This window comes from Phasianus colchicus, chromosome 16, assembly GCF_987193195.1.
Source record: "Phasianus colchicus chromosome 16, bPhaCol1.hap1.1, whole genome shotgun sequence".
Lineage (NCBI taxonomy): Eukaryota > Metazoa > Chordata > Aves > Galliformes > Phasianidae > Phasianus > Phasianus colchicus.
In genome coordinates, this window is record NC_143451.1 from 11,407,507 (window position 1) to 11,434,736 (window position 27,230).

The following is a 27,230-nucleotide window of genomic DNA, read 5'->3' on the forward strand; positions in this document are numbered from 1 at the left end:
TGCCATTACCAGCTTTACTGGTTTAACCCTGGTTAGCATTCAGGCAGCTGAGCAGTTAGGGCTGCTAGCTAAACAGCAAGATCTCAGCATCCAGACAGCACTGGATGCTTCTGCAGGCAGCAGAAGCACTGGGTGCTTTATGTGGTGGACTGAAAGAGGAAGAGAAAAGCCATGCACCATGAGGTCCAAAGTGCTGCCAAGCTCTGTGCAGGGTACACCCCAGCTGCACTGTTCCCAGGAATGCTGCCACACCAGGAGCACAGCTTCAGCCCTTGCTACAGGACAGGAGACAAAACATCTGAGACGAGAGAACCGGTGTACACAGCAAGGATTTATTCTCATCACTAACACTTGAGAAGTCGCTCAAAGGAACAAACCAAGCAGTCTTCAGACTAGGAGGAAAGGCATAGTGATTTTTTTTTCCTCCCGTAAACAAGATAGAGGTAAAGAAAACTAAACCACAACAGATGCTCATGCTGAAGACCACAGGATTTCACCATCTCTACCAGTGTGCAAAAATAGCATAGCTCTTCCCATTAAATACAAGAATGTATTCCTTCACACTTGGATTACAGGCAGAAACAAAACCTAACAGCAGCCACTCAAAGGGGAAAAAAAAAACAAACCCAACAAAACCAAAGAATACTCGAACAAAATAGATCTTAATGAAAAGAAGTACAAACCACACTTGCTTCTTGCAAGCACTCTGCTCTGTGCATCAGTCCTGTCCTTTCCTGCCCCACACCACAAAGCTTCAGGGCAACAAGACATTAAGACAGCAGCAATACATACATAAAAAGGTCACTTGACAGGCTGGGAGGGGACATCATGGCCCGCTAGATGGGCACTGGTGTCCACCAGGAGGTTGCAGCTCCTGCAGCTAGGTGCCAGCCCATGCTGCAGCACAGCAGCTTGGAGAATGGGCCTCAGAGACCCCCTCCTTGGGGGCAGAGCTGATGCTGGCAGAACAGCCAGGCAGGTCTTGGGTTGCCATGTGGTACCTGAAAGGTTTTCCAAAGAGTAACCTTGCCATGGCATTACCTTGCAGTACCCAGAGTGCCGCACAGCCATTGCTCAGGCTTTATTTCAGGTTGGCAACATCCCCGAATGCAGCCCTGACAAGGAACAAGGTTCCCACCTCACTCTGGCACTGCATGACTGAGCTCGGTGCTCACAGAAGGACCCACACAGCACCCAGGATGCCAGAAGCCATGAAGTTTGTAGCAGCATCAAGAGCCGTGTGTGTCCCAAGGGGCAGGAGAAGCTCCAAACCGCTCTGCTTGGAGCACAGAGGAGCCTAGAGCTTGGGATGGCAGGCTGGGATGGAGCAGTTCACTGGGATCCAGCAGTCAAACTTGTTCCATGTTGGTTCCCAGCAGATGGGACTTCACTTTAAGGGCTGCATTCAATGTGGGTAAGGCAGAGCCCCATGGCAAACAGCTTCTTACACCATCATCCATTTCTCTCAGGCACGTTTTATTCAGAAAGGAAATACTTTTGTTCATAAAGTGCAAGAACTTGGCCTCTTACCGACTAGTCAACTAGAAGCATCACAACCCAGACAATTGAGGAACTCCCCATGCTCAGGAGCTCTTGCTGTACCAGTCACTTCTCTGTCAGCAGGAGTCCTGGCTCAGACACAGCCCTGTAGAGCAGGAAGCCCATCTCCTCTATTTCCTCTTCCAGCAGCTCACAGAAAAGGTTGACTTTGGGGTTAAAGTAGCAAGGCAGGACCCCATTCTCCAGGTAGCCCACCAGCTCCTCGAGCACTTGCTGGAACCTGGTGGCAAGGCTTTCCTCTGTCCAGTCTGACTCAGTGATACTCAGGTGAAGGATGACATGTGCCAAGGGGCTGCCGCTCAGCTTGTGCAGGGCAGGATGGCTCCTGCAGACACCATTCAGGATGCAGAGGCAGTGCTGCCGAGAGCCGGCGTCGCCAGCATCCAGCTCCTTCACCTTCAAGACCTCCGCCCTACCAAAGCTCTCAAGCCAGAGGTTTTCCACCAGTCCTTCAGGAGGAGCAGCCAAAAGAACTTTGTCCTCCATTTCCACCACCGGGAAGAGGGCGATGCTCAACTCAACCTGATCATGTTTGACATCCAGCCTCAGCTCCCGGGAGGCCACGAGTGGGTGGATGACTGTCCCCAGCAGGCTGCCTATGGCTGGCCAGTTGATGGAGGCCACCAACATCTTGTGGAGGGTCTCATTGAGCACATTGGAGGAGAGGTACTGGCCCACGAGAAACCTGTCCCAGGGGCTGCGCCCACGAGGGAAATACTCCAAGTCAGTCCTTTTGATCACCCAGTACTGGGGGTTTCTCACAACGGTGTCCTCTCCTGGGATGAGGCTCCAAAGGGTGGCATCGAGGACTACTGGCAGCATGAAGTGGATGTGGTCAGCAGCAAGAGCCCCGAGGCCATCAAGCAGGGGACCACTGAGGAAGAGGCTGCCAAAGGGCAACTCCAGGCACTTGCTCCGCAGGAAGCTCTGAAGCTCAGCACAGATGCTCCGGGCCAGCTGCTGGGCAACTGCCACTTGCTCCTCAGACATAGGGAGGTGGATGCTATAGTGTGAGAGCAGCTTCTCCTGCAGCGTGAGGCAGCGGGGAGGGCTGGACTCAGCCTGAAGAGGCTTTGGGGGCACTGGGCAGGTCCTGGGTTCTGCAAGAAGAGGATGGGGCAAAGGCAAGGAAGAAGTCATGGCTTTGGGCAGATCAGACAACACGTCTTCTCATGCCACAGCCATAAAGAAAGCATGTGCTGAAGTCCCAGCTCTCAGCCTTTGGCCACGAGGCTGACTTTTCAGCCAACACAAGGCTCGATCCAAACCCCAAACCCAACAGCATCTGGTATTACACCCAGCTAGAGGTGGCTAAGCCCAGCTAAGCAGCAGCAGCCGCCAGACAAAGCACAAACTACCAGTGTCCCTCACAAGTCTCAGTCCCACTGCTCACCCCTACATCTGCCTGATTGCTGAGTCCTGAATCAATCCCACTTTGGGTGTGGTGCCTCAGAACCTGCCCAGCACCAGGCTGGGCTGCTTTCCTACTCAGAAAACACCAGCTTTGCAGTCAGCTGGACAAGCCAGCCTTTGTCTGCAGCAGTTCACAGGCACATCTTCCTCCCTAGACAGAGCTGACCCAAAAACCAAGCACTGTTCAACAGGAAACAAAAGCAAGGCAGCCTCTACTGCAACCAGCTGGCTGAGACACCCAGGAGTTATCAGAGACACTGTTACTGAGGCACTGCCAAAAAAGGGGCTGCAGCTTGGGAGCCTCCCAAGAGGGAAGACACAATCGGGTCAGCTTTCTGGTCATGGAGCTAAAAATAAAGCCCAGCTCCCAGGCACAGCCAGCCAAGGTGATCTTCACCCACACACACTCGCCACAAGCATCACCTGGTGCTGGCGGTGGAGCCGGGGACAGCAGGGGTTCGCTGAGGTCTTCCCTTCTCTGCTTCTTGGGAGGTTTTTGTGTTGCTTTGATCAGGGCCAAGTCCTGCCAGCTCTCCTCCAGGCTCTTCTGCTCAGCTTTGGGATCATCTTCCTCTCGAGGGCTCGTGGCTCGATCAATCAGCTGGCAGGAGAGACAGATGGATGGGATGTGCACGTGGTCCACAACACCCACATCTCACCCAGAGGGCAGTGGGGGCTCCCCATCCCGTTTGTGCTGAGAGGGGGGGGCTGCAGACCCCAAATGGCCTCACTCACATAGAGAGCTGTTCTAGCTGCTGCTGTTCATGCAAACACAAGGAACGTTATGGATGTGGAGGGAAAGCCCCAAGATCAGCAGCACCCTTTACGGAAGGCTGCTGTTGCTGGAAGAGCAAAGAGACCGAGGGGCCACAGAGAAAACCAGCACAGACAAGTTGTTCTCTTGGTAGCACTTCCCACCCCGCAGCAGGGGACAGCGCACACGGGGGTTAACAGTCACACACAGCTCTCCTACTGGTGAAAAGCAACGGTTTGAGAGACTCAAAAGATGCACACAAGCTTCCTACAGATTTTAAAATGAAAACAACGAGGCACTTCTCTGAAACGTGATGTGGCACATCGCCCCGTGCAGCGCTTGGGGACCCCCCCAGCCTCACCCGTTTGACGGCCAGCGTGGCGATGGCGAGCACGGCCGCGCCGCTGACGCCCAGCACCAGCCTGGCGTTGGCCAGCAGCAGGTCGAGGACGCCGCCCAGCCCGCTGTCGTCCCGCCGCTTGCCCCGCTGCTGCGCGAACTCAGCCATGGTCACCTGAGGGAGCGAAGAGGAACGGTGCGCCGTAATCCGACAGCGGGTAGCCGGCTCCCCAAAGCCACCCGGCGTGTAACGGCGACGGGGTGAAGGCGGAGGGGCCGGCAGGACGCGAGATCCTAGGGCAGCCGGACCCCCAGCTGACCTTCAGGCCCAGGGCTCCCGTTGTTACCCGCTGCGGTGGTGGCGCCGGGCCGGACCAAGGGTCACCCCGATAAGGCTCCGGCCGCCTCGCGCCGCCGTTAAACAGCGCCCGCCAACACTCGGGGCAGCGCCGGCAGACGGGGACGGGACGAGGCGCCGCACCGGTACCCCGGAAGGGGCCGGCATGTATACAGCCCCCTTCACCGAGCTGCCAAGGGCAAACAAAGGTAAGACAGCGAACACCGCTGAGGGACGGGTACAATCGAGGGTTACCTCCCTCTCCTCACCCCGACTGTGCCGAACCCCCGCCCCCCGCACCGGGATGTTCCCACAGCCCCCCCCCACTTACCCGCTGCTCCCAGCGGGGCGGACCAGCAGCGCGTGCTGGCGCGCCGGCGCGCCCGCAACTCGCGGCGCAGCCAATCAATGCAGCGCTCCTCGGCCCCGCCTCCAAACAGCGTCAGCGCGGGGCGGGGCGGGGCGGTGGGGCGGTGCCGCGTCCCGCCGGTTCCCCGCAGCCATGGCGGCTACCGGGGTGCTGCCCTTCGTCCGCGGCGTCGACCTCAGCGGTAACGACTTCAAGGTGCGGGGGGAGCGCCGGGAGCGGTACCCGGCTTAGGGGCGGGCGGGGTGCGGGGAGAGTCGGGGGCAGTGCCATAGTGCTGGGAGGGGCAGTCAGGCCTGTCCGCTCCCCGCCAGGCCCGGAGATTCTCGCGTAGGGCCGATCAGTCCCAGCCCTGGTCGTGGTCCAGGGGCGCCTAGCAGGCCCTACTGTATGAGGGGGACTTCTGGACACCCACCCCTGGGACTCTGGAAAGCCGGGAGGTGTCAGCCCCCAGTCCTTGTCCAGTAGGGCCAGGTGATGTCATCCCTAAATCCCGGTCCTGTACGGTTGGGTGATCTCAGTCCCCAGATCCCAATCCCATAAGGCTGGATGATCCCATCCTTAAATCCCATTCCCATGAGGGTGATCTGTCCCTCAGCAGCCCTACAGCACCAGCCCTGTCTCTTCATTGTCACCCCATGGATCATGCTGTTCTCTCACCCTCATGCCCTCCCAGGGTGGCTACTTCCCAGAGCATGTGAAGGCGATGACCAGCCTGCGCTGGCTGAAGCTGAACCACACAGGGCTCTGCTACCTGCCCGAGGAGCTCGCTGCCCTGCAGAAGCTGGTGAGCAGGCAGGGGATGGGGCTCTTGGGAGGGCTGCAGAGCCAAGAACCTGCTGTCTGCCTGCCTCATGTGCCAGCGTCTAATAATAGGGCTGAGCGAGGAAGTGTGGTTGAAATTGGATGCAGGAGTTGTTAGAAAAGGGGCTGAGGCAGGGGTGTGCTGGGTTTCACCTTGTTTTCTTAGCAAACCAGACCAGAAACCACACTTTCTTCCTCTGCCTGGTAATAGAAGGGAAGGGTGAAAATTTATGGGGAGAATTAAGGGTTTGGGCTCTTTTAGCAAAGGAAAAAAAATAAAAAAGCAGTAGCCAGCAGCTGCTTGGCATTGTTCCCTGGCAGCTCCAGTTCTGTGCCTAGCCCTTGGTGGAGCCCATGGTTGAGCTTTGCTCTGGTGGTGCCTACAGCATGTTATGGACATTCTGGGGACCCCCAGCCAATTTGGGACCGCAGCAGCCCTACGCAAGTGAGGGCTGAACTCTGCTCCCCTCACTACTCACTGGGGCTTTGTCCTGCTTCCCTGCAGGAGCACCTGTCTGTCAGCCACAACAGCCTTACTACGCTTCACGGCGAGCTGTCCAGCCTGCCCTGCCTCCGGGTGAGTGTCCCATTGTGCATCCCATGCAATGGGGATGCTGTCCCCAAGCATCTCTTGGCCACACAAGGGTGGCCCCTGGTCCTCCTGAGGGGCTCAGCAGGTGCTGGAGCCAGGTGATGGCTGCAGTCATTTCTCTCTGTTCACTTTGAAGGCAATCGTGGCACGTGCAAACAGCCTGAAGAACTCGGGAGTCCCCGATGACATCTTCCAGCTGGAGGACCTCTCGGTGCTGGTAAGTGCTGAGTCTCCATGCTGCTCCTTCCCACAGTAAGAGCTTCAGCCTGGGCTCCTGGTCCTGCTCATTTGTGCCCTTCGAAGACACATGTGGGACTGAAGAGCATCTGGAGCGTGGTCCCAAAGATGCTCCATGGTCTTTGGGGGTGGGTGGTAACTGTGGGATGGGGGATCCATCCCAGGACTGAGGATGATGCCCACTTTCATCCCCCAGGACCTGAGCCGCAATGATCTGACTGAGTGTCCCCGGGAGCTGGAGAATGCCAAGAACATGCTGGTGCTCAACCTGGGTCACAACAGGTGGGGCTCCTGGCAGCACAACTTCCCCTGACCACGACCACCTCCACCTGTCACCTCCACTCCCCACTTCACTCTGGGTCCCCCTCTCTGGGTTGGATCCCATGCACATCCAGGGCCACCCTGAAGGTTCCCCTGTCCCTGCAGCATCGAGACCATCCCCAACCAGCTTTTCATCAACCTCACGGACCTGCTGTACCTTGACCTGAGCAACAACAAGCTGGAGAGTCTCCCACCACAGATGAGACGGCTGGTGCACCTCCAGACCCTCATCCTCAATGACAACCCCCTGCTGCACGCACAGCTCCGGTACGGCTCCATTTTGTGGCTAGTTCCCAAGATATTGGAGCCACGCTGGACCGTACCCTGATGCTATCTCTGTGATACAGGCAGCTCCCGGCAATGACAGCTCTGCAGACCCTGCACCTCCGGAACACACAGCGCACGCAGAGCAACCTGCCCACCAGCCTGGAGAGCCTGGTCAACCTGGCAGGTAGGGCTGCATTGGGGCATTGCATCGGGGCTGTCCTGGTGCGTGTCCTGGTAGCCTCAGCCCTGTTTGTCCCCTAGATGTGGACCTGTCTTGCAACAACCTCAGCCGTGTTCCTGAGTGCCTCTACACACTGGGCAGCCTGCGACGCCTCAACCTCAGCAGCAACCAGATCACCGAGCTGTCCCTCTGCATCGACCAGTGGACACAGCTGGAGACCCTCAACCTGTCCCGCAATGAGCTCACCTCCCTGCCTGTGAGTGTCATCCCCATCCCTCCATCGTGTCCCTGCTGTGGCTGTGGTGCCAGATCTCACCCTACCACCACCCCCTTCCTTCCCTAGTCGGCCATCTGCAAGCTGACCAAGCTGAAGAAGATGTACCTCAACTCCAACAAGCTCGACTTTGACGGGATCCCCTCAGGCATTGGCAAGCTCTCCAACCTGGAGGAGTTCATGGCAGCCAACAACAACCTGGAGCTCATCCCTGAGAGCTTGTGCAGGTAAGGGGCAGCCCCCAGCCAGATTTGCACTGTCCCCAAGAGGGGAAATGAGGAGCTGGGAGGTGACAGAGGTGGAGGGTCCTAAAGAATGCAGCCCTGGCCCAGCCCTATCTCAGCATCCCCCTGTCTCACAGGTGTTCTAAGCTGCGGAAGCTAGTGCTGAACAAGAACCGCTTGGTGACACTGCCAGAGGCCATCCACTTCCTGACAGATGTGGAGGTGAGAGTCCAGCACCCTGTGTGCCCATGGGGCCCGAGGGATGGGTTGAGGGCAGGGCACTGCCTGGCACATGTCCCCCCCATCACTTCTCCAGAGCTTGCAGTTTGCTCTGAGCTCTCACCTCCTTGGTGTCTCCATGCCTCAGAGCACTGAGGTCTCCCACCCCCTTGGCAGGTCCTGGATGTGCGCGAGAACCCCAACCTGGTGATGCCCCCGAAGCCAGCAGAGCGGACGTCGGAGTGGTACAACATCGACTTCTCTCTGCAGAACCAGCTCCGCCTGGCCGGAGCCTCACCAGCCACCGTGGCAGCCGCTGCAGCAGGCAAGTAGACAAGGAGGCATGGCCCTGTGCCATGTCTGGGGGGTCACACTGCCTCTCACCCCATCCCATTGTCCCCAGGGAGCAGCACCAAGGACCCACTGGCCCGCAAGATGCGTCTGCGGCGGCGCAAGGACTCAGCCCAGGATGACCAAGCCAAGCAGGTGCTGAAGGGGATGTCAGATGTGGCCCAGGAGAAGAACAAGAAGATAGAGGTAGGTCTGCATCCAGCCCTGTCCCACCACGGGTGTCCCACCTGGGTGACCCATCCCTGTCCCCGCAGGAGAGTGGTGAAGCAAAGGCGCCGGACCTGAAGGCACGCCGCTGGGACCAGGGCCTGGAGAAGCCACAGTTGGACTACTCAGAGTTCTTCAGTGAGGATGTGGGGCAGCTGCCTGGCCTCAGCATCTGGCAGATCGAGAACTTTGTGCCCACGCTGGTGGATGATGCCTTCTATGGGAAGTTCTATGAGGCCGATTGCTACATCGTGCTTAAGGTACATAAAGGGAGCAGGGATCACTGTGTTCCCAGGACTTTTGGCAGCCCTTCTCACACCCTGTCCCTCCATAGACCTTCCTGGATGAGAACGGCTCCCTCAGCTGGGAGATCTACTACTGGATTGGGCAGGAGGCCACTCTGGACAAGAAGGCATGCTCTGCCATCCACGCTGTCAACCTGCGCAACTACCTGGGGGCCGAGTGCCGCTGCATCCGTGAGGAGATGGGGGATGAGAGTGATGAGTTCCTCCAGGTGAGGCTATCTCAGTGCCTCCCCACAACCTCCAGCCTTCCATTCCCCACTCTCATCCCCTTTTCTTTGCCCCCAGGTTTTTGATAATGACATCTCCTACATCGAGGGTGGCACGGCCAGCGGGTTCTTCACTGTTGAGGACACGCAGTACATCACCAGGTAGGGCTGGGGGCAGGCAGCTGGGAGGGAGTACACACAGGGCAGGTGGTGCCTCGTGTTCAACCATGGCCATCTCTCTCTTCCAGGCTGTACCGTGTCTACGGGAAGAAGAACATCAAGCTGGAGCCAGTGGCACTGAAAGGGACATCCCTAGACCCCCGGTGAGCCAGAAAAGAGTGAGGGGACATATGGGACCCTAAAAAGGGACAGAGTGCCAGGTCCAAGCCAAGACAGAGTGGCTGCAGCTTTAGGGTAGAAATGAGCTGCCTTTCTGTAAGACCAGGGATTCAAACCTTGTGTAAAGGCCCCACCTGCTCTACAAAGACCCCAGTGTGGGGAGGATGGTGGTGCATCCTGCTACTTTCCTCACCTGCTCTATGTCTGTATTCTCCAGCTTTGTCTTTCTCCTGGACCACGGCCTGGAGCTTTTTGTGTGGCGGGGCAGCCAGGCCACACTGAGCAGCACCACCAAGGCCAGGTAGGGGCTGGAACCTGGGTTGGGGACCCAGGTTAGTGGGGAGACCACCTCACCCCACACTCCCACAGGCTCTTCGCTGAGAAGATCAACAAGAACGAGCGCAAGGGCAAAGCAGAGATCACACTGCTCTGCCAGGGTCAGGAGAGCCCTGAGTTCTGGGAGGTGCTGGGGGGGCAACCTGAGGAGATCCAGCCCTGTGTCCCTGATGATTTCCAGCCTCACAAGCCCAAGCTGTACAAGGTGAGGAGCTGCCACCCTCTGTGAGATCATCACTATGCCATGGCCATCCTCACCCTGTGTCCCTGTTTTCTCTGCAGGTTGGCTTAGGGCTGGGTTACCTGGAGCTGCCCCAGATCAACTACAAGCTGTCGGTAGAGCACAAGAAGAGGCTGAAGGCCGACCTGATGCCTGAGATGCGCCTGGTAGGACATAGGATGGGGCAGGGAGGGTCTCCTGTTCTGACCTATGAGATGGGTTCTGATCTCTCCTTGCCTCCAGCCATGCTCTGGGGCAGGCTCAACCAGTGGTATCCTGGGTGCAGGATGTTCTGCTTGTCTCAGCTGGCCTTGAGCTTTTCCCAGGCTGGAAAATTCATCAGGAGTTACCTGACTGTCTCTCCACTCTGTGCCCCCAGCTGCAGAGCCTGCTGGACACCAAAAATGTGTACATCCTGGACTGCTGGTCTGATGTCTTTATCTGGATTGGGAGGAAGTCGTCACGGCTGGTGCGAGCAGCAGCACTGAAGCTGAGCCAGGAGTTGTGTGGGATGCTGCACCGCCCCAAGCATGCCATGGTCACACGGAACCTGGAGGGCACTGAGTGCCAGGTGGGGGGACACAGATCTGAAGGGCAGAGATGGGGTTGCACCTGGGGCCTTCTGCTCCCTCTCCTCACCTCACATCCTCCATGTTCAGGTGTTCAAATCCAAGTTCAAGAACTGGGATGATGTCCTGCAAGTGGACTACACCCGCAACGCTGAGAACGTGCTGCAGGAGGGCGGCCTGGCTGGCAAGGTGCGCAAGGACACCGAGAAGAAGGACCAGATGAAGGCTGACCTCACTGCTCTCTTCCTGCCCCGGCAGCCCCCCATGCCCCTGAATGAGGTAGTGTTGGGGATGCCCCACGTGTCCCCCATGGCAGCAGCAGGCCTGGAGCTCCATGTGCTGACCGAGCACTTGGGGATCTGCAGGCAGAGCAGCTGATGGAGGAGTGGAATGAGGACCTGGACGGGATGGAGGGCTTTGTGCTGGAGGGCAAGAAATTTGCACGGCTGCCTGAGGAGGAGTTTGGCCACTTCCACACACATGACTGCTACGTCTTCCTCTGCAGGTGAGCCAGTTTGTCCTTTCTGGGGCTACTGAGCCCCTGCATCCCCCATCACCCTGCCCAGATTCTCCCCCTCACCCCTGTCCCTGCACGCAGATACTGGGTGCCAGTAGAATATGAGGAGGAAGAGGAGAAGAAAAAGAAGAGTGAGGGCAAAGAGGAAGAGGAGGGTGAGGAAGAAGAGGAGGAGAAACAACCTGAAGAAGACTTTCAGTGCATCGTATACTTCTGGCAGGGCCGCGAGGCCTCCAACATGGGCTGGCTCACCTTTACCTTCAGCCTGCAGAAGAAGTTTGAGAGTCTCTTCCCTGGCAAGCTAGAGGTGAGACCCTGTGCTGGGATCCCCTGTACTGCCTATGGGGAACTGCTCCTTAACTTGGCCCACGAAGCCCCAGCCCCAAGGATCGCCCCCCTGCCCACACCTGGAGGAGGAATATGGGATCATTCTGCTTGGCCTTGCTGCTCCCCTTTCCCCCATCTCCCCCTGGACAGAGGGCAGGGGGTGGCAGCTGAGATGAAGATGGTGGCACAGAGGTGCCAGCAGACACTCACACACCTGGAGCTTGGAGTTCTGTTGGGGGCCCCATGCCCCTGCTGACACCCACCTCCCCCCAGGTGGTGCGCATGACCCAGCAGCAGGAGAACCCCAAGTTCCTGTCACACTTCAAGAGGAGGTTTGTCATCCACCGGGGCAAGCGGAAGGAGAAGACCAGCCCACCCCAGCCCAGCCTGTACCACATCCGCACCAATGGTGGAGCCCTCTGCACCAGGTCCATACTACCCCCCCCTCCAACCTGTTGGTGCTGCCCAGGAATGCTGGGGAAGCACAGCTCCTGCTGACTGTGCCTCATGGGCTTCTCTTCTAGGTGCATCCAGATCAACACAGACGCTGGGCTGCTCAACTCTGAGTTCTGCTTCATCCTCAAGGTACTGCCTGAGGCTGAGCATCCTCCCCCAGCAGCAAGAGGGGCTCAGCCACACATCCCCAGCCCCAACATTCTGCTCTCCCCAGGTCCCATTTGAAAGCACAGACAACCAGGGCATTGTCTACACCTGGGTGGGCCGAGCTGCTGACCCTGATGAGGCCAAGCTGGCTGAGGACATCATGAACAACATGTTTGATGACTCCTACAGCAAGCAGGTGACAGGATTGGGCTCAGCACCAACTTACCTGAGAGCAGTGAGGGATGGAGGAACTCAGCCTTGACACTACCCTTGTTCTCACAGGTGATCAACGAGGGAGAAGAGCCTGAAAACTTCTTCTGGGTGGGCATTGGGAGCCAGAAGCCTTATGATGAAGATGCTGAATACATGAAGCACTCCCGGCTCTTCAGGTGGGTTCTGGCTCAGGACATGCTTGTCCTATTCCTTGTCCCGCAGTGACACACCAGCCTTCACTAGGGGCTTGAGCCTCTGGGCCTCCCAAGACAGGCAAAACCTCTCTCCCCAGTGTCTGTCCATCCCTGGGCACACCATGGCCCAAACAACTTCTCTATCAGTGAGTGCTGACAACTTCATGCCACTGATGCTCTCTCCTCTGGCTCTCCTTTAGGTGCTCCAACGAGAAGGGCTATTTTGCCGTGTCAGAGAAGTGTTCCGATTTCTGCCAGGATGACCTGGCTGATGACGACATCATGCTGCTGGACAATGGGCAGGAGGTGAGTGGGGTGTGGGGCTGCACGGCGCCCACCCGGATCCACGGCTGAGCCCATCTGCACATCCTTCCGCAGGTTTACATGTGGGTGGGCACCCAGACCAGCCAGGTGGAGATCAAGCTGAGCCTCAAAGCGTGCCAGGTAAGGCCTTGCGTGCTGAATTTGGGCAACTTCATCACCCCTCGGGTCTCTCTCCCAATTCCTGGTGGGCTCTGATTGTGTCCCATGCCCCAGGTCTACATCCAACACATGCGCTCCAAGGACCCCACGCGGCCCCGCAAGCTGCGGTTGGTGCGGAAAGGCAACGAGCCCTGGCCCTTCACCCGCTGCTTCCACGCCTGGAGTGTCTTCCGCAAGCCCCCAGCGTAAGGGCCTGGGGAGTGGAACACCCCACATTGAACCCACCCAGCATTCTGCACCACTCACGCCTGCGCTCAACCGCTGGATCCACTTCTCTCTAAGCTGGGGCCAGTGGAGGGCACTGGAGTGTCCCTATCCTCCCTTCTCCCAGCTTCTTCCCCTCTTTACAATGGGGCAGTGCAGGGCCCTGCCTCCGTCCTGCTCAGGGAAATACTGCTCCAAAGCAGCAACAAGCTGCCTGCAGCTGGGGAGCAGGGGGAGGATGCTTTGCTAAAGAGCACTGGGGGATTAGCGAGGGGCTCTCACCTTTTTTTGTGGTCCTGGAGAGATAGGACCGACCCCAAACAAGGCTGGCCTATCAGTATCATATCAATAAAGGCTGCATTATCACCATGCAATCGTGCCAGGCTCTGACTGTGCCCCTCTGGATCCCACATGGGGGCACAGCAGCCCCCCACCTTGAGCCCATCCTGTGTCACTGGCCCCAGGCAGCCAAATTCCCCCAACACCCACATGCTGGCAGTTGATATTAAATGCTTTATTTTCAATATTAAAAACCAGTATTTTTAATAACTAAACAATGCTAAATTCATCTTACCAAAAAAAAAAAAAAAAAAAAAAAAAAGGAGGGGAGAGGAGGGGAGGGGGGTGGGATTTCTACCAGGGACACTACAGCCCCAGCCAGGACAGGCCTGGTGCAGCGCTGCCTCTCCCGGCCCCCCCTGGCCCAGACCAGACGTACCGCAAAAGAGAGTTGAGGGGAGGGGGCCAAAAGGGCCCTAGGGATCCCCAGAATGAGAGGGGCGGGCACCAGGCTGAGCCCCACAGGGACAGAGCCACATCACCACAGCCCCTGCAGAGATGGGGAGCCCAGCAGGAATTTGGCACAGTGACACCCCCAGGGAATGGCAGGGGGTTGCACAGGGCTGGGAGCCAGCATCATGCCCCTGCCCTCCCCGTCCCCCAGCATGATCCCATCCCAAACCCACCCATGGCAGGAATTCGTGTCAGAAAGGAGCAGCAGGCAGGGAGCCCAGCCTGGAGAATAGCCCTTGGAGAAACCACTATGAGAAAAAGGCCACCTGTGACCCCTCCCTCCCCAAGCCCTGCAGCACCCAGCTGGGGAGCAGCAGAAGGACAGGAGGGTCCCAGGAAGGGGACAGTCCCCATGTGGCAGCCCGGACCCTCGTGGCACTCAGAGGAGGGGCTGTAAACTGCAGGGAGCCGGGCATGTAAACAGAGACAGGGGTCTGGGGGGGCCATGCTGGGGGTTCCCAGCCCTCCCCCTTTGTTCTGTGCCTCCCTCAGGGACCAAAACCAGGAGGCATATTGGGGGGGCAAAAGCCATCACAGCCTTCTTCCCCTCCCCACCAGCAGCATCCCCTGGGCTGGGGGCTCTGGAGCAGAGAACAGCTACACCGGACCATGTGGAAAAAAAAAAAAATCTTCCCCGGGAAGAGTTTGTGCAACACGGCCCCCCCCCCCCCCCCCAACTCGGGACCAGCCTGGGGGTCTGGGGCCGGCAGCCAGGCAAGGAGGTGTGGGGGGAGTGTGCCGGAGCCGGGGCGCAGATGTTAGAGAGGAGACGAGTCTACGTTACACTGAGGGGGCCGGGGGGGTCCAGTCAAGTCACGCATCCCGGGAATCCGAACACTGAGATGGGCTGGGGGGGCTGCGGGCATCGGCGATGCCTACGGGAGACACAGTCCCTGAGCTTGGGAATGCGGCCCCCAGGGGGGGGGACCAAAAATGGGATGAAAAGGAACCCCCACCCCCCCCAAGGACACCATCCCCCACACACCTCACTTGATGAGGATGCCTGCGGGTCGCATCTCGTCCTCACTGGCGTTCCTCATGTTCCTTTCCACTTCCTCTGAGGATCTGGGGGAGATGAACCAGATGCAGCCGGGGCTCTCCTGAGCCCCCTTAGAGCTGCCAGCAGCACCCAGAGGTGCTCCTCCCACAACGTACGCCAGGAAATCCTTCACTTCCTCCACCGTGATGTCCCCAGTGGTGTCCAGCGGGTTCTCCATGCTGCTGTTGGGAGAGTCGACGGAGCCAGGCGAGAAGGTGGCCTGGCGCTCCTCGGGGGACCCTGGGGAGCCACAGGGAGGGATGGAGATCCCAGAGCCTTCATCCCCACAAACCCCGTGGTTGGGGTAGAAAGGACCCCACAGCACCAACCCCTGCCACGGGCTGGTTGCCTCCCACCAGATCAGCTCTCCCTCAGTACAGAAAACGATGCCCAGCGCATCCTCCCCCCGCTGTGTCCCTTTCCCACTCACGGTCACTGTCAGCAGGGGAATGGTTGGCCTCAGGGCTGTGTGGGACGTGTGTGCCATTGGCTTGCTGCACCTTCGGCGTCGCCGTTGAGTTGCTGGAAGGAAACACAGGGAGAGGTCAGTGCTGGTGGCACGACGCAAGGATAGACACCACGGGGTGCTTCCATGGGGGGTGAGGAGCCCTCGGCCTGACCCACCTGAGGCACGAGGTGTCCTGCAGCCGGGACACCTCCAGGCAGCACAGCGGCTCTGTCACATTCCTGGCGCTCAAGGAGAAGCGCTCAAACTCGGACGGCGAAATCAAGTAGAAACCTGCAGCGTGGGGGGGCAGAGAGCATCAGGGACCACCTGGGGGCTGCAGAGGTGGGGGATGCCGAGGCTGTGCAGAGCTGAGCCCTCACCCTGCCCGTGCTTGGTGAAGACGCAGGAGGCGATGCCGCTGATGTCCTCTTTGCGGATGCAGCTGTAGTGCACCTGTGGCCGCAGGGCGGGCACGGTGAAGATGTGGATGTCGCCCAGGTTGGTGAGGCAGGCCAGGCAGTTCTCCACACGCTCCTCAGTGCCGGTGCTGGCCAGGCTGACCAGGGCCACCTTCCGCACCCGGCAGCCCTCGTGTGCAGTCAGCTTGAACTTGGTCTTGGCGCTGACCTTGGGCAGCGTGAAGACCTGTGGAGGGTGAGAAGGGCAAGAGGGATCAGAACAGCCCCTGACAGCACTCAAAGGCACCGCAAGAGCCACCCCATCCCTCTGGTCACCCCAGCCAGGACGCTCCTCCAGGTACTGGTGCAGATGGGGACACCCAGAGCAGACACGTTGGGGATGTCCGGTCCCATCCTCAGTGCTTATGCTCACCTTGAACTGCTCCTCTGAGGAGATGAGCATGGAGTGGCTGCCCTGCATGTCGGGAGCCTTGGCCAGGTCCCGTGACACCTCGTAGGGCTCTGGCAGTGGGTTCCCCCGCCCGTCCAGCACGGCGATGGCCACCACAGGCGCACGGTGCATCAGCTGGATCTCCTTCCCCAGCACCGCCTCCACTGCCCGCTCTGAAAACTTCTCCTGTGACGGCACCTCCAGGGCGTAGGCAAACACTGAGCCTGAGTTGGTCCCTGCCCACATCGTGGGGCCATGGTGGGTGGCTGCAGGGTGAGAGAGATTGGAAAAAGCATGAGACAGCTCCTCCCCATGGCGCAACACCGGACTCGGGGCTGCCTGCAGGCTCTCACCATCTCTGAGGAAGGTGTCAGCGAAGTAAAGGCACCGCACCACCCCAGAGAGCGAATCATCAGCCGAGCGGGGCTCAATGCGCCTCTGCACCGGCGTCATCTCCACCTCGGGGGGGCCCGCCTGCTCAGCCAGCTGTGCGTTGGCCTCCTGCACCTTGCAGAGGAGGGAAAGTGGGGGGTCAGGAGCCGCACGCATCACGCTAGGAGGGGATCGGAGCCCTGCGCTGCGCCCACCTTGCTGGAGGGGCTGCCGGCGTTCAGCCTCTTCTTGCCTGACACCCTGCTCTTGCGGATGCGTCGGAAGGACTGCCGCAGGGATTTCTTGAGGGACTTGACACGGGACAGGGGCCCCTCCATGGCCAGCGAGTCATTGGGGTGCAGCGTACACCTGCAGCACCACCACTCAGCACCAGGACCCCAGGATGAGGTCCCCTGTTCCTGAGCATCACCGCCTTACCTGGCCAGCACCGGGTTGCGCCGGTGGTAATCAAAGAGCCCAAAGCCATGGCTGGTACCGAAAGCCACCAGGTTCCACTCGGAGTGTAGGGTGATGGCGGTGACGGCGGCAGGGGGCACACACTGCACCAGGACGCTGGGCTGGAAGCCAGGGGTGAAGGTGATGGGGCCGTTCCGGGGTGCCAGGCGGTCATGGCCCTTCCAGGTGAAACCCTCGCGGTCCTGCAGCAGATCCACCGTGGCCACACTGACGGTATGCTCAGACTTGTCATCGTTTAGCTCCATCACCAGCACCTGCAGGGAGGGGACAAGGGGCCGATGGGGGACATGGCGGGTCCCTGCGCGCTGGCTACAGGGTGAACCCATGGGTGGGAGCTCTCTTAGGAGAAGGCTGCAGGGATTGGGGTGCCCTGTGCCACCTCCCCCAGGTGCTACCTGCCCAGCTGTGCCGGCCACCACCATCTTGGCTGTGTATTTGCACAGAGCGATCTTCTGAATGCCCAGACGGGGGTCATCGCTGTAGGGATCAAAGCAGCCCACCTGGGAAAGAAGGGACAGATGTGTCACACACCCACGGGACAGCCAGCAGCACTGAGCACCATGCTCAGGGCAGCTCCATCCTCACGCATCCCCAGTGTCCCAAGATCCCCCTCCCAGACCAGAGCAGACCCACGGGTCAGGGCATGCAGAACAAGTGTCCCTTGTGTCACTGAGGCAGCAGCTGTGCCCTGAGCGAGGGGACATGTCCCCACAGTGCAGCTGGGACGGCTCCCACAGGCACATCCCCCCCAAGAGGCAGAGGGTGCTGGGGGCTGCAGCACAGCGTGTGCGCCTCCTCCAAGCCCTGGGGACGTCACCTTGCGGAACGGCGGCCACTCCTCCTCGCCCGCCTGGTTGAGGCTGTCGTTGTGCTCACAGTCGGTCTGGAAGATGTTGGCGGTGCCCAGCTTGTACAGCGGCTTCAGGGACACCCCCGAGGCATCCCAGAAGCGCACCGTGCCATCCTCGTGCCTGGGGAGGGGGTGGAGGAACAGGGCGGGGGTGATGCCATTAGCATCTGCGGAGCTAACAAGAGCTGCCTGTGTGCTGGTGGCTGCCGTGCCAGGAGGGGCTGAGCATGGGGACAGCGCGGTGGTGACATGCTGCTGCCTGGCCACCGAGCTGCACAGTGGAGACTGTCTGCCCAGCAGCACCCCACACATCCCCAGGGCTTCAGCTCCCAGTGCAGGAAAAGGCCCACCCCACCACACCATCCTACTCCCACCACTGCCCCATCCCACCATGGGAAGGGCTGAGGATGTCCCCTTCCCTCGTCGCACTGATGGTCCCCCCTACATCACAGCCACCCCGAGGCACTCACCCAGTGAGAAGCAGACCCCTCTGCGTGGGCTCCTGGGCCAGGTTCTTCCCTCCATTGATGGGCCAGGCCTGGAGAAGCATTACCAAGCATCACACCTCTGCATGCCCCCACATTCCACATCTGCTACCCACAGACCCCAGCACTCACTGCAGAGGAGAGGCGTGGGCTCTGCTGCTCCCCAGCACTGACAATCCTCTCCCAGAGCTTGAGGGGCACGTTGGAGATGTGGTAGGAACAGGTGATGGCGGAGGAGTGGAGCGGGGCCAGGTATGGAGCAGGGATGGTGGGCCAGCCCGGCGTCTGCAGGTCGATCACCACCAGCTCCTCCTCCACCAGCACCACCAGGGCACGGGGGTTCTCAAAGCCTTGTTGGATGAAAAATAAAAAATAAAAAAGGGATGAAGGTAATGGAAACCCCAACCCAGGGACTGCGGGGTTGGTGCCACAGGACGTACCTCCCTCCGGCACCTCGGGGTCCTGCACTGTGAAGAAGTCGATGATGCGGGAGGTGAAGTCCAGCGTGGCGAGTCTCTGGCCCTGCAGCACACTGACGCAGTGCCGGTCGCCGTAGCTGGCCCGTGGCATGCCGCCACTGAAGATGATGAAGGGGTTGCTGTGGGGGAAAGCAGATGGTCATGGCTCTGTGGGGGCACCGCCCCTGCATATCAAACCCACGGCACCACACGTCCCCATCACCATCACCTACCCCGACTCACACGTCCGCCACAGGATTTTGCTGATGGCTTTGCACGGGAATGGACCTGAAACGAAGGTTGTGCCACGTTTACAACATTCAAACCATAATGTGATCCCAAAGCCCAGAGCCCACACGTGCCCCTCGGGAGGGGTTTGGGGGCAAGTGCCCACGCACCATAGGGGACGGTGGCTGTGATGGGCTGCTGGGTGCGCTGCCCACTGCCGCCCACTGCCCACACCATGTAGCCGCCGTCACTGTGTGAGCTGGCGATGTTCTTCCCGCTGTGCTCCCAGGCCAGGCTCTCCAGCTGCTGCAAAAAGGGGACAGCAGGGGTTTGGGACCCAGGGAGGTAGCAGGGTGAACCCCTCCCCACCGTAAAGGAGCCAGCCTGGCCCAGGTACCTGGTTCCCGAGGAAGAGATGCTGCACAGTGCGCGTGCTCTGGTCCCACAGGACCACCAGCCCCCGGCTGTACCCGATCAGCAGCCTCCCAGCATCCTGTGGGTGCTCCTGAATGCATTCCACTGGCCCCAGTGCCTTCCCACAGCGGTAATCATCGGGCACACTGCAGAGGAGAGAACAGTGGGGTAAGGGGGGGGGATTGGGAGGGAACGGTCAGGAACTAGGGCTTTGGGGGTGCAGGACTGGTGCTCACCTTTGTAGGATCTCATCCTGGAGGAGGGTTTTGTCTTCCAGCAGCACAAGGGAAGGCAGTGCAAGGAAGTACACTGCTCCACCCTCAGTGCCCAGGCAGGCCACAGTGCCTGGGGCCATGGGAAGGATCACCGTCACCCGCGTGATGCTGGGGGAGCAGCTGTGGGGAGAGCAGGGCTGTGTCAGCTGCGTGACCCCAATACCAGGACGGATACCCCAAGAGTCCCCCATTCTGCCCCAGCATCACTCCAATGGGGATGGGGCGCAGGGACAGCAGCCAGGCTGCTTGGTCACCACTATCAGCCTTGGTGGTGACAGGCAATTATTGAGCCATTATTTACACCCTGAGATCAGGGCTGCGTGGAGGCAGCATGGAGAACGGAGACCTTCACCAGAGCAGACACACAAATCAAGAGTCCCCCTGAGATCCTGAGCCACTGCAGGGCCACATGGCTTTCACCACGGCCAGAACCAGGGCGAGGGGGGGGAAGAGGGGGAAATGATTTGGCCCGGGTTCTCCCACCCCCTCCAGATCCGCAGTCAAGGTCACCTCAGCTGCAGCCACCCGCTCCCCCACACCGTTCCCAGCACAGGACCAGTGCCCTTATCACTGCCCAGGTGTGCACAGAGTCTGGGAGCTCCGCATCCCAGCGCTCCCACGCCGCAGAGCTGCTCCGCTCCATCCCCGCTCCCCGTTTCCCCCTCCCCTCTTTAAGCAAAACAATCGGTGCAAACCCTGCAGCCAAGCCAAGCCTCACCCCGGCGCGGAGCCGGGTGTAAACTCTGGCAGACCTCACCCACCACCGCCCCAACGCGCCCGGTGAGGAAATGAGCATCACCGCCCACAGCGGGGTCACCCCACGGGGACCAAAGCCGGATGGGAGCCCCCAAGCCCCAGCACAGCACAGGGCAGGAGGAGCAGCGGCGCAGCGCCTGACCCGGGGCGTGCGGGCAGCCCGAAGCTGCGCGTCTCCTCCAGGTGGGAGCAGCCTTCCTTCTGGTAGATCTCCCAGAGGTGCAGCGAGTTGTCATCCAGCAGGGACAGCAGCCAGCCCTGGGCAAAGGGAGAAACAGTGGGTGAGCTCCAGGGGCCACCGCCAGGGTTCAGCAGGACCCCCCCATACCTCCCCACCTACCTGCCCAGTCAGGAAGTGCAGCTGGGTGACGGTGGCCGTCTCCTTGTGCAAACCCGTCAGCTCCACACCAGGTGCACCGTACCTGGGGGGGCCGTTAAGGAAAAGAAAAAAACAAAAAAAGAAAGAAAAAAAAAGAAACAAAAAGCAGCAAAAAACAGCACAGCCCCACCTGAGCTCTGCTTGGATGCCACTCAACCAGCACCCCTGCTTAACCTGAGCCCGGGTTAACCCCCCCCATTGCAGCCAAACCCCTCCCGCTCCCACCCCACGTCCCTGACGCCCCACACACGTCCCCCAATCCCTCACCGAGGGTCACCAAGCAACGGCCCTCCGGCTCGCGTTGCTGGGAGCAACCCGCTCTGCCGCCAGCCGCTGTGCTCATCCCGCTGCTCCCCCCGCCTGCTTCCTGCCCCCAGCCCACCCCAGCCCTGCACAGAGGGCCCCGAGCGGCCCTGCACAGGAGCGAGCTGGAGGGTTTGCAGCTGGGGCTGAGGAAATGAGGTTGGATGGTGCTGAGCTGGAGGCCCCAGCGCTCGGCTCTGGGGTGGGACGCGTCCTGCACTCCCCCCCAGCCCAGAGCGTGTGACCACAACAGGATGGATCCCAGAGATTCCCGGTGCCATTTGGCCACCCCACTGCACTCTCAGTAGCGGGCCAGGGAGCCCACATGCAGGGACAGCCCCAATTAGCCACGCTCGCTCGGGCACGGACAATGTCCGCAGCTCTGGGAGCTCTTGGGGCCCTCAGCTTTCCCATGGGCTCCCCCGGCGCAGCGGGCACGGGGATGCAGCCAACATCGGTGTGGCACAACCACGGCGCTTCCGACCGCCGCCGCGGGTCAGGATGCGGTTGGCACGCCGCCAGATGGGCACACGAGGGCCGGGCCGGATCCTGGCCTCCGCCACCCCCTTCTTTCTCAGCAGGGTGGGGTTTGGTATGCGCCCGCACGGCCGCACTCACCCAACTGGTCCCGGCTCTTCCATCGGCAACGCCGCTCGGCAGGAAGCGCGGCAGGACCGGCACTGATGCTCAGCGCCCATAACCGCGCAGCACCCCAAGTGCAAGGAGCCTCCTGGACCCCAACTCACCGACCCCACAGCTGCCCCAGCCAGCTGCCTCCATGGTCGGGCATTGCCTCTCACACCCCAGAGCTGCATGTGGGGCTGGAACGGACGCATCCCTACAGCGCGGTTTCCGCACACCGCCCCGTGCCCCGCACGCTGCCCTGGGCACGGGGAACCGGCCCGGCGGCTCTGGCAGGTGGGAGCTGTCTGGCAGCGCCGGTGTGGCCAGGCTGGAGCCGCCGTGGCGCTGGGGACGTCCCGGAGGAGCCAGACAGCCGGGTTGGGGCCACGGGGATCAAGGAATGGGGCAAAAGCACAGCCCCAGGGCAGCCGCCGACCCACAGGGATGGGGCATGGTGATGGCACCCAGGCTGCTCACCGCACCATGGCACAACACCAAAGGGCTCCAAATGGAACCCAACACCCCATCACCAAAACGTGCCGATGGCCAAAAAGCACTGGGGCACCCAACAGCAGTGCAGCGCTATAGGGGGACCAAGTGCTGGGACCCAAGCATGGCTGAGGGGACACAGATCGCTGGGGGTGGAGAAGGACCCCAAGCATCCTACCCACAGCCGGACCCAGCACAGCACAAGCACGGCCAGGACAGCATCAGGATGGGACCGGAGCAGCCCTGGCACTAAAATGCCATCTTTGAGCCAGGAACGCAGTAAGCTGATGGAGGCAGGGAAGCAGGAACAACCGTCCCCTCCAAAAAATAAAGAAAAAAAAAAAAAAGGAAAAAAAAGAAAAAAAGAAGAAAAGAAAAGAGTCCCGCACAGGACGCGGTCCCCCCAGTCCTCCCTCCCCCCCCCCCCCCACATTCCTGCAGCACGGGGCCCCCGATGTGGCCACATCCAGCCCTGGCTGCCCGCCAGCAGCACGGCGAGTCTCCCCGCTCGCAACAAAGCACAGCCGCAGCATCCTGGGACGGGAGCATCCATCCCGCCCCGCTCCTGGGTTTTGGTTGGGTTTGTTTTCCACCGTTTTCCTCCCCCAAAACACCGCTCCAGGCACACAGTTCGGGACAAGGCGGCCGTTCTGCTCCAGCCCCCAGCACTCCCCCCCCCCCTCGGCTCAGCACAGCTGCAGCCCAGCTGGACGGATGGACGGACACCGCCAGGACGTGGCTGGGGGCCGCGTTCCCCCCTCCTCAGTGTTTTGTTTTTTGGAGGGGGGTTAGGAAAGGATACAGCTTGACAGCTCCCGCCTTGGTGCCGATGGCCATCACGCGCAACCAGGGGTCGTAGGCCAGGGCACTGGGCTGGCTGGGGAAGCCGTGCTCCACCGTCTGCGGGGACAAAGGGGTCAGAGCAGAGCCCCCCCAAACCCCGAGTCCTCCCAGCAGGAGCAGCAGCAGCACTCCCAGCACCCAGCAGAATGGCACTGAGCTGCCGCAGCTCCGGCCCTGCAACGCACCAACGATGCCACAGCACTACCCAGGAGCTGCCTTAGGGGTCCACATCCCAAAACCGACCAAACCACCCCAAACGATACCAAAGAACCAGGGCTGCCCTAACCTTAGAGAGGTGAACCCCACTACCCAAAGGCACGGGGATGACCCCATCCACAGCAGCACCCCGAGGAGCACAAGGGGGTTCCCAGAGATGCTGCACAGAACCAGGCGAGCGGGACCAGCCAGGGAGCAGCGCCGGCCGTGCTGAGCCCCTGCAGGCACCTTCCCAAGGAAGTCCACGACGGCGGCGTGCCCAGGCTCGCTGCTCCGGGAGGGGCTGAGCAGCATTTGGGGATGGGGGCACACAACAACCCGCCACCTTTGCACCAGGGAGCACTCTCAGGGGCTGCAACACCAAAACACTCCAGGGTGACGCTTCCCCAATGTGCCAAGAGCTGCTCTGCGGTGTCACCTGGCAGCAGACAGCATGATGCCCCCTTGCAGAAGGGTTCTGCAACATCCTCAGTCTGAGGACAAATTTGGGTGCCAGTCCCCATTGCCCACACGGCGCCTCAAAGGTTCTGCACGATGCACACTTGGATCCAGGATGCTGAAAGCCATGGGGGGGTGAGGGGTGGCACCACAGAGACACTATGAGCACAGCGTTCAGATGGGACCACCCTAACAGAACCCCAAAAACACCCTCACTGCAGGACAGCCACCCCACCCATCGCCACCTGGAGACCCAGTGGCAGCAGTGCCGCTGGGGACGATGGCAATGGGGACAGCTTAAGGATCAATGGTGGCACTGGGGGGATGCCCAGGGAGCTGGGGGTGGTGGCACTGGGGATGGTGGCTGAGCACCCGCTCCCCTCACAGCCCCCCTCCTCCCGCCAGCAGCGGGGCCACATCCGGCAGCAGGCTGCTCCGGACGGCCAAGGAGCTCTCTGGGCCAAATTACAGCAAATCTGAGGCAGATTTGGAGCTCGCAAGGAAGGAAAAAAAAACAAAATCCAAGACCTTAATGGGAGGCAGGTGGGCAGGCAGCGTCCCGGGGTGCTCACAGCTTCCGCCACGCAGCCACCCCCCAGGATAACCCCCCAGAATTGGGTCTGGTGGTGGGAGCCCAAAACTGGAGTGGGCTGAGGCGGGGGGTTGAGAGCACCCCAAACCTGCGGGGAGCAATAGGGGGTGCTACATCCAAGGGAGGAGGGTGCGGTGACAATGTTTTCCTGCCCTCGGCGTCACCAGGAGTTGGGGATGTCCCAGCGCTGCGGGCAGGAAGGATGGAGGGGCTCCCCCAGCGGGGAGAGGGCACAGAGCGGGACCGGGGGGTGACACCAGGACGGCGGCACAGCGCCGCACCGACCGGGGGCCTCCAGAGCCACGGGGCGCGATACGGGGGAGCAAAGCAGCCCCCAGCCCCGGGGGTGTCACCGCGCTGCAGTGCTATGAGGCGGCCGTGGAGCCCCGCAGCACCACGGGGGTCTCACTCGGGGACGCTGTGAGTGCGGCGGTCCCCAGACCGGTGCTGCCGCCCGGGGTGGGGGGGTCTCGGTGTGAGGGGGGGGCAGCGATGTGTGACCCCTCCCCCCGCAGACCCACACCCACCCACACACACCACACACACGCCCCCCACCCCGGTGCCCAACCGCCCCGGGGTCGCCCCGCCCGCAGCCCCGCAGGGGGCGGCTCCCGCTGCCCGGTGCCCTCGGGGCCGCCCCCCGGGGGGTCCCGCATCCCGCACAGCTCGGGGGGGCTCCGGTACCGCCTCCTCCCGCCGCCGCCGCCCAGGGGTCCCGCCCCCCGCCCGGCCCGCACCTTGCTGAAGGCGAAGAGGTCGTGGCGGAGCCGCTCGCGGTGCGGCTCGGCGCCCTGCCGCCGGAACCGAAACTTCATCATGGTGGGGCCGGCGGGGCTCGGCTCGGTACCGGGAGGCGGCGGGCGGGGCCGGTGATCCCGGGGCAGACGCTCCCGCTGCCGGCAGTGCCGCTCCCGGTCGCGGTGCCGCTCCGGTGCCGGTCCCGGTGCGGGCGCCCCCCCCGCTCCGAGCGCCGAGCGCCGCGCGCCGAGCCCCGGGCAGGCACCGCCGCGGCGGGGCGGGGTGTGGCCCTGACGGACAGCGCGTCCCGCCAATCAGCGCGCGTCCGCACGCACGGCGCGGCGGCGCCCTCCTATCCGCGCTGCGCATGCGCCGGCGCGGGGGCTGCCGGGAGTTGTAGTTCGCTCCCCCGCAGCCCTCTACGGCAGCCAATACGCTTCTCCCTTTTTTTCTCTCCCTCGTTCTGTCGTATTTCTTTTTCTCCTCAGGGCCGGGCTGAGGGGCAGCGAGGGGCCGATCGTCCTGGCCGCGGGGAGCGCTGGATGCCGGGGCTCACCGCGCGGAGCGGCTCGGGGCAGGCCTCGCCCGCAGGGCCCGGTCCCGGCTGAGTCAGTTGGGCGCCGCGCTCAGGGCTGGGCCGGCGCTCCGCGCTGAGTAACAGCGGGCCGCCCGCGCGGTGCGGGGCTGCGCTGCGCTCTGCCAGGCCTCGCGCCTCGGTTTCCCTCTTCAGGTTCCCTCTTCAGTTTGGGCCTTTGCGGTGGGGACAGAGGGCAGCCAGCAGCGGGCCTGGCACCCCCAGTGTGAAAGGTTCTTGTGGGCTGACCGGAGGAGCGCGATGGTGCCGTGTGGGGACAGCACGGGGACTTGGCCGGGAATCTGAATCATTCCCGTTGGAAAAACCCTCTGAGGTCACCAAGTCTGACCCCGACCCGTCCACACCGTGCCGCCAAACCGCGTCCCTCAGTGCTGCGCCTCAACGGTCCTCAACACCTCCAGCCACGGTGAGCCATCACAGCCTGGGCAGCAGCGCCCGACTGCTCTTCTTTGGGAGAAATCCGTGGCTGTGGAGGAGGAAGAAGAAGAGGAGGAAGGGCACCACGCTGGGCAGCACCCAGCCCTCTCGCAGGAGGAAGGTGCAGGGCACAGCCCACAAGGGGCCCCGGTGAGGCCGAAGCACAGGGTGCAGACCCCTCGGGTTGACCCATTTCCTCAGGACCAGAGCGTGGTGGGTCAACAGGGACATCGTCACCACCCGCCCCATGGGGAACCAAAGCAGAGAACCAGGCAGGGAGCACCCACTGCAGCCCCGTCCTGATTTCTAGGGCAGCACACGCATCCTCCCAGAGCTCCCCTCTCCCACAACAATCCCAGCCCCACCAAACAGGCAGGCACAGCGATGCTTTTTGCTTTTATTCAATTAATGCAGCAATCTATACAAGAAAAAAAAATAATAATAATGAAACCATGAAATTCCAAACCCTGACAGTGAAGAACGAAATTCTTCCTAAGAATCGACCAGAATTAAAAGTATACCCCTGCGTCAGACTGTACATAAAATAATCTCTGCCCCATTTACAGCGTTTCACACAGTACTTCTCGTATCTCAAACTTCAGAACTGTACAACTTTGTTACAAACCACGCTTTTTCCTAGGAAAAGCTTACAGAAAAAAATATTGCCACTTTCTTTTTTATTTTTTATTCTTTTTTTTTTATTATTATTATTTGTAACCAAAAAAATTAGAATCTTATAAAACAAAATTAAAGTCAGCCAGAACTTGTAAGTGTGGGCAGGGGGGGCAGGAAGGAGCAGAGATGTGGTTCTCGGCTCAGCATTTCTCCTCCTCACAAAAAGGAAGGCAATTGGCAGACAAAAGACAATTTGCCACTGGATGGGGAGCCAGACCCCATGGCCATGTTCTGAACCCCCCTCCAGTCCATTCCCAGCCACGGGTTTGGGCTAGGACATCTCTGAAGCCAGCATGAGTGGCTGATGGTGTCCCAGCCCTGAGTTCAGGACTAGATGTGGAAACTGGGGCTTCCCTGCGTGCTGCAGGGAGGTGGAAATCACATCTGGCAGCCTCCACCTGACTGGGAGCTGCTCACAGGGCTGACAGCCCCTCCCTGGGCCAGCTCACCTCTCACTGCTGGCAAACAACCCTGGGTTTTCTTCCAGAGGATGAGTGGAGCCTACACAACCAACA

At 60.8% G+C, this 27,230-nt stretch overlaps 3 protein-coding genes across 6 annotated transcripts; 1 reads left to right on the forward strand and 2 right to left on the reverse strand.

Moving 5' to 3' along the window:
• Nucleotides 1-318: 318 nt before the first annotated feature.
• Nucleotides 319-4,805, reverse strand: MIEF2 (mitochondrial elongation factor 2). Of its 3 annotated transcripts, XM_090151473.1 has the most exons (5): nucleotides 4,735-4,759; nucleotides 4,387-4,593; nucleotides 4,089-4,241; nucleotides 3,385-3,574; nucleotides 319-2,660 (listed from the first exon to the last, which is right to left on the reverse strand). In XM_090151473.1, the coding sequence occupies exons 3-5, from the start codon at nucleotides 4,233-4,235 to the stop codon at nucleotides 1,606-1,608; spliced, it is 1,392 nt and encodes a 463-aa protein (XP_090007599.1). In that variant the 5' UTR covers nucleotides 4,236-4,241; nucleotides 4,387-4,593; nucleotides 4,735-4,759; the 3' UTR covers nucleotides 319-1,605. The 3 variants fall into 3 exon arrangements, with proteins under 3 accessions (XP_090007599.1, XP_031462680.2, XP_031462681.2); XM_031606820.2 differs by lacking the exon at nucleotides 4,387-4,593 and having other exon boundaries at nucleotides 4,735-4,805; XM_031606821.2 differs by lacking the exon at nucleotides 4,735-4,759 and having other exon boundaries at nucleotides 3,397-3,574; nucleotides 4,089-4,722.
• A 19-nt stretch (nucleotides 4,806-4,824) lies between these two features.
• Nucleotides 4,825-13,332, forward strand: FLII (FLII actin remodeling protein). The gene is made up of 30 exons (XM_090151466.1): nucleotides 4,825-4,968; nucleotides 5,447-5,557; nucleotides 6,080-6,151; nucleotides 6,303-6,383; nucleotides 6,600-6,685; nucleotides 6,830-6,991; nucleotides 7,072-7,175; nucleotides 7,253-7,428; nucleotides 7,516-7,673; nucleotides 7,808-7,892; nucleotides 8,067-8,218; nucleotides 8,297-8,426; nucleotides 8,495-8,707; nucleotides 8,782-8,961; nucleotides 9,038-9,120; nucleotides 9,207-9,281; nucleotides 9,515-9,598; nucleotides 9,667-9,838; nucleotides 9,916-10,020; nucleotides 10,233-10,424; nucleotides 10,513-10,701; nucleotides 10,788-10,927; nucleotides 11,021-11,246; nucleotides 11,540-11,694; nucleotides 11,791-11,851; nucleotides 11,937-12,065; nucleotides 12,152-12,258; nucleotides 12,477-12,582; nucleotides 12,655-12,720; nucleotides 12,814-13,332. The coding sequence occupies exons 1-30, from the start codon at nucleotides 4,906-4,908 to the stop codon at nucleotides 12,946-12,948; spliced, it is 3,798 nt and encodes a 1,265-aa protein (XP_090007592.1). The 5' UTR covers nucleotides 4,825-4,905; the 3' UTR covers nucleotides 12,949-13,332.
• A 237-nt stretch (nucleotides 13,333-13,569) lies between these two features.
• On the reverse strand, nucleotides 13,570-25,264 carry LLGL1 (LLGL scribble cell polarity complex component 1). 2 transcript variants are annotated; one of them, XM_031606814.2, is made up of 23 exons: nucleotides 25,028-25,264; nucleotides 23,004-23,101; nucleotides 20,747-20,828; nucleotides 20,549-20,664; nucleotides 19,612-19,770; nucleotides 19,359-19,521; nucleotides 19,132-19,267; nucleotides 18,967-19,021; nucleotides 18,716-18,873; nucleotides 18,408-18,625; nucleotides 18,261-18,328; nucleotides 17,758-17,911; nucleotides 17,336-17,440; nucleotides 16,902-17,194; nucleotides 16,679-16,832; nucleotides 16,445-16,592; nucleotides 16,074-16,357; nucleotides 15,623-15,887; nucleotides 15,419-15,533; nucleotides 15,225-15,316; nucleotides 14,911-15,034; nucleotides 14,741-14,820; nucleotides 13,570-14,630 (listed from the first exon to the last, which is right to left on the reverse strand). In XM_031606814.2, the coding sequence occupies exons 1-22, from the start codon at nucleotides 25,106-25,108 to the stop codon at nucleotides 14,742-14,744; spliced, it is 3,147 nt and encodes a 1,048-aa protein (XP_031462674.1). In that variant the 5' UTR covers nucleotides 25,109-25,264; the 3' UTR covers nucleotides 13,570-14,630; nucleotide 14,741. The 2 variants fall into 2 exon arrangements, with proteins under 2 accessions (XP_031462674.1, XP_031462675.1); XM_031606815.2 differs by having other exon boundaries at nucleotides 16,445-16,598.
• Nucleotides 25,265-27,230: the final 1,966 nt, after the last annotated feature.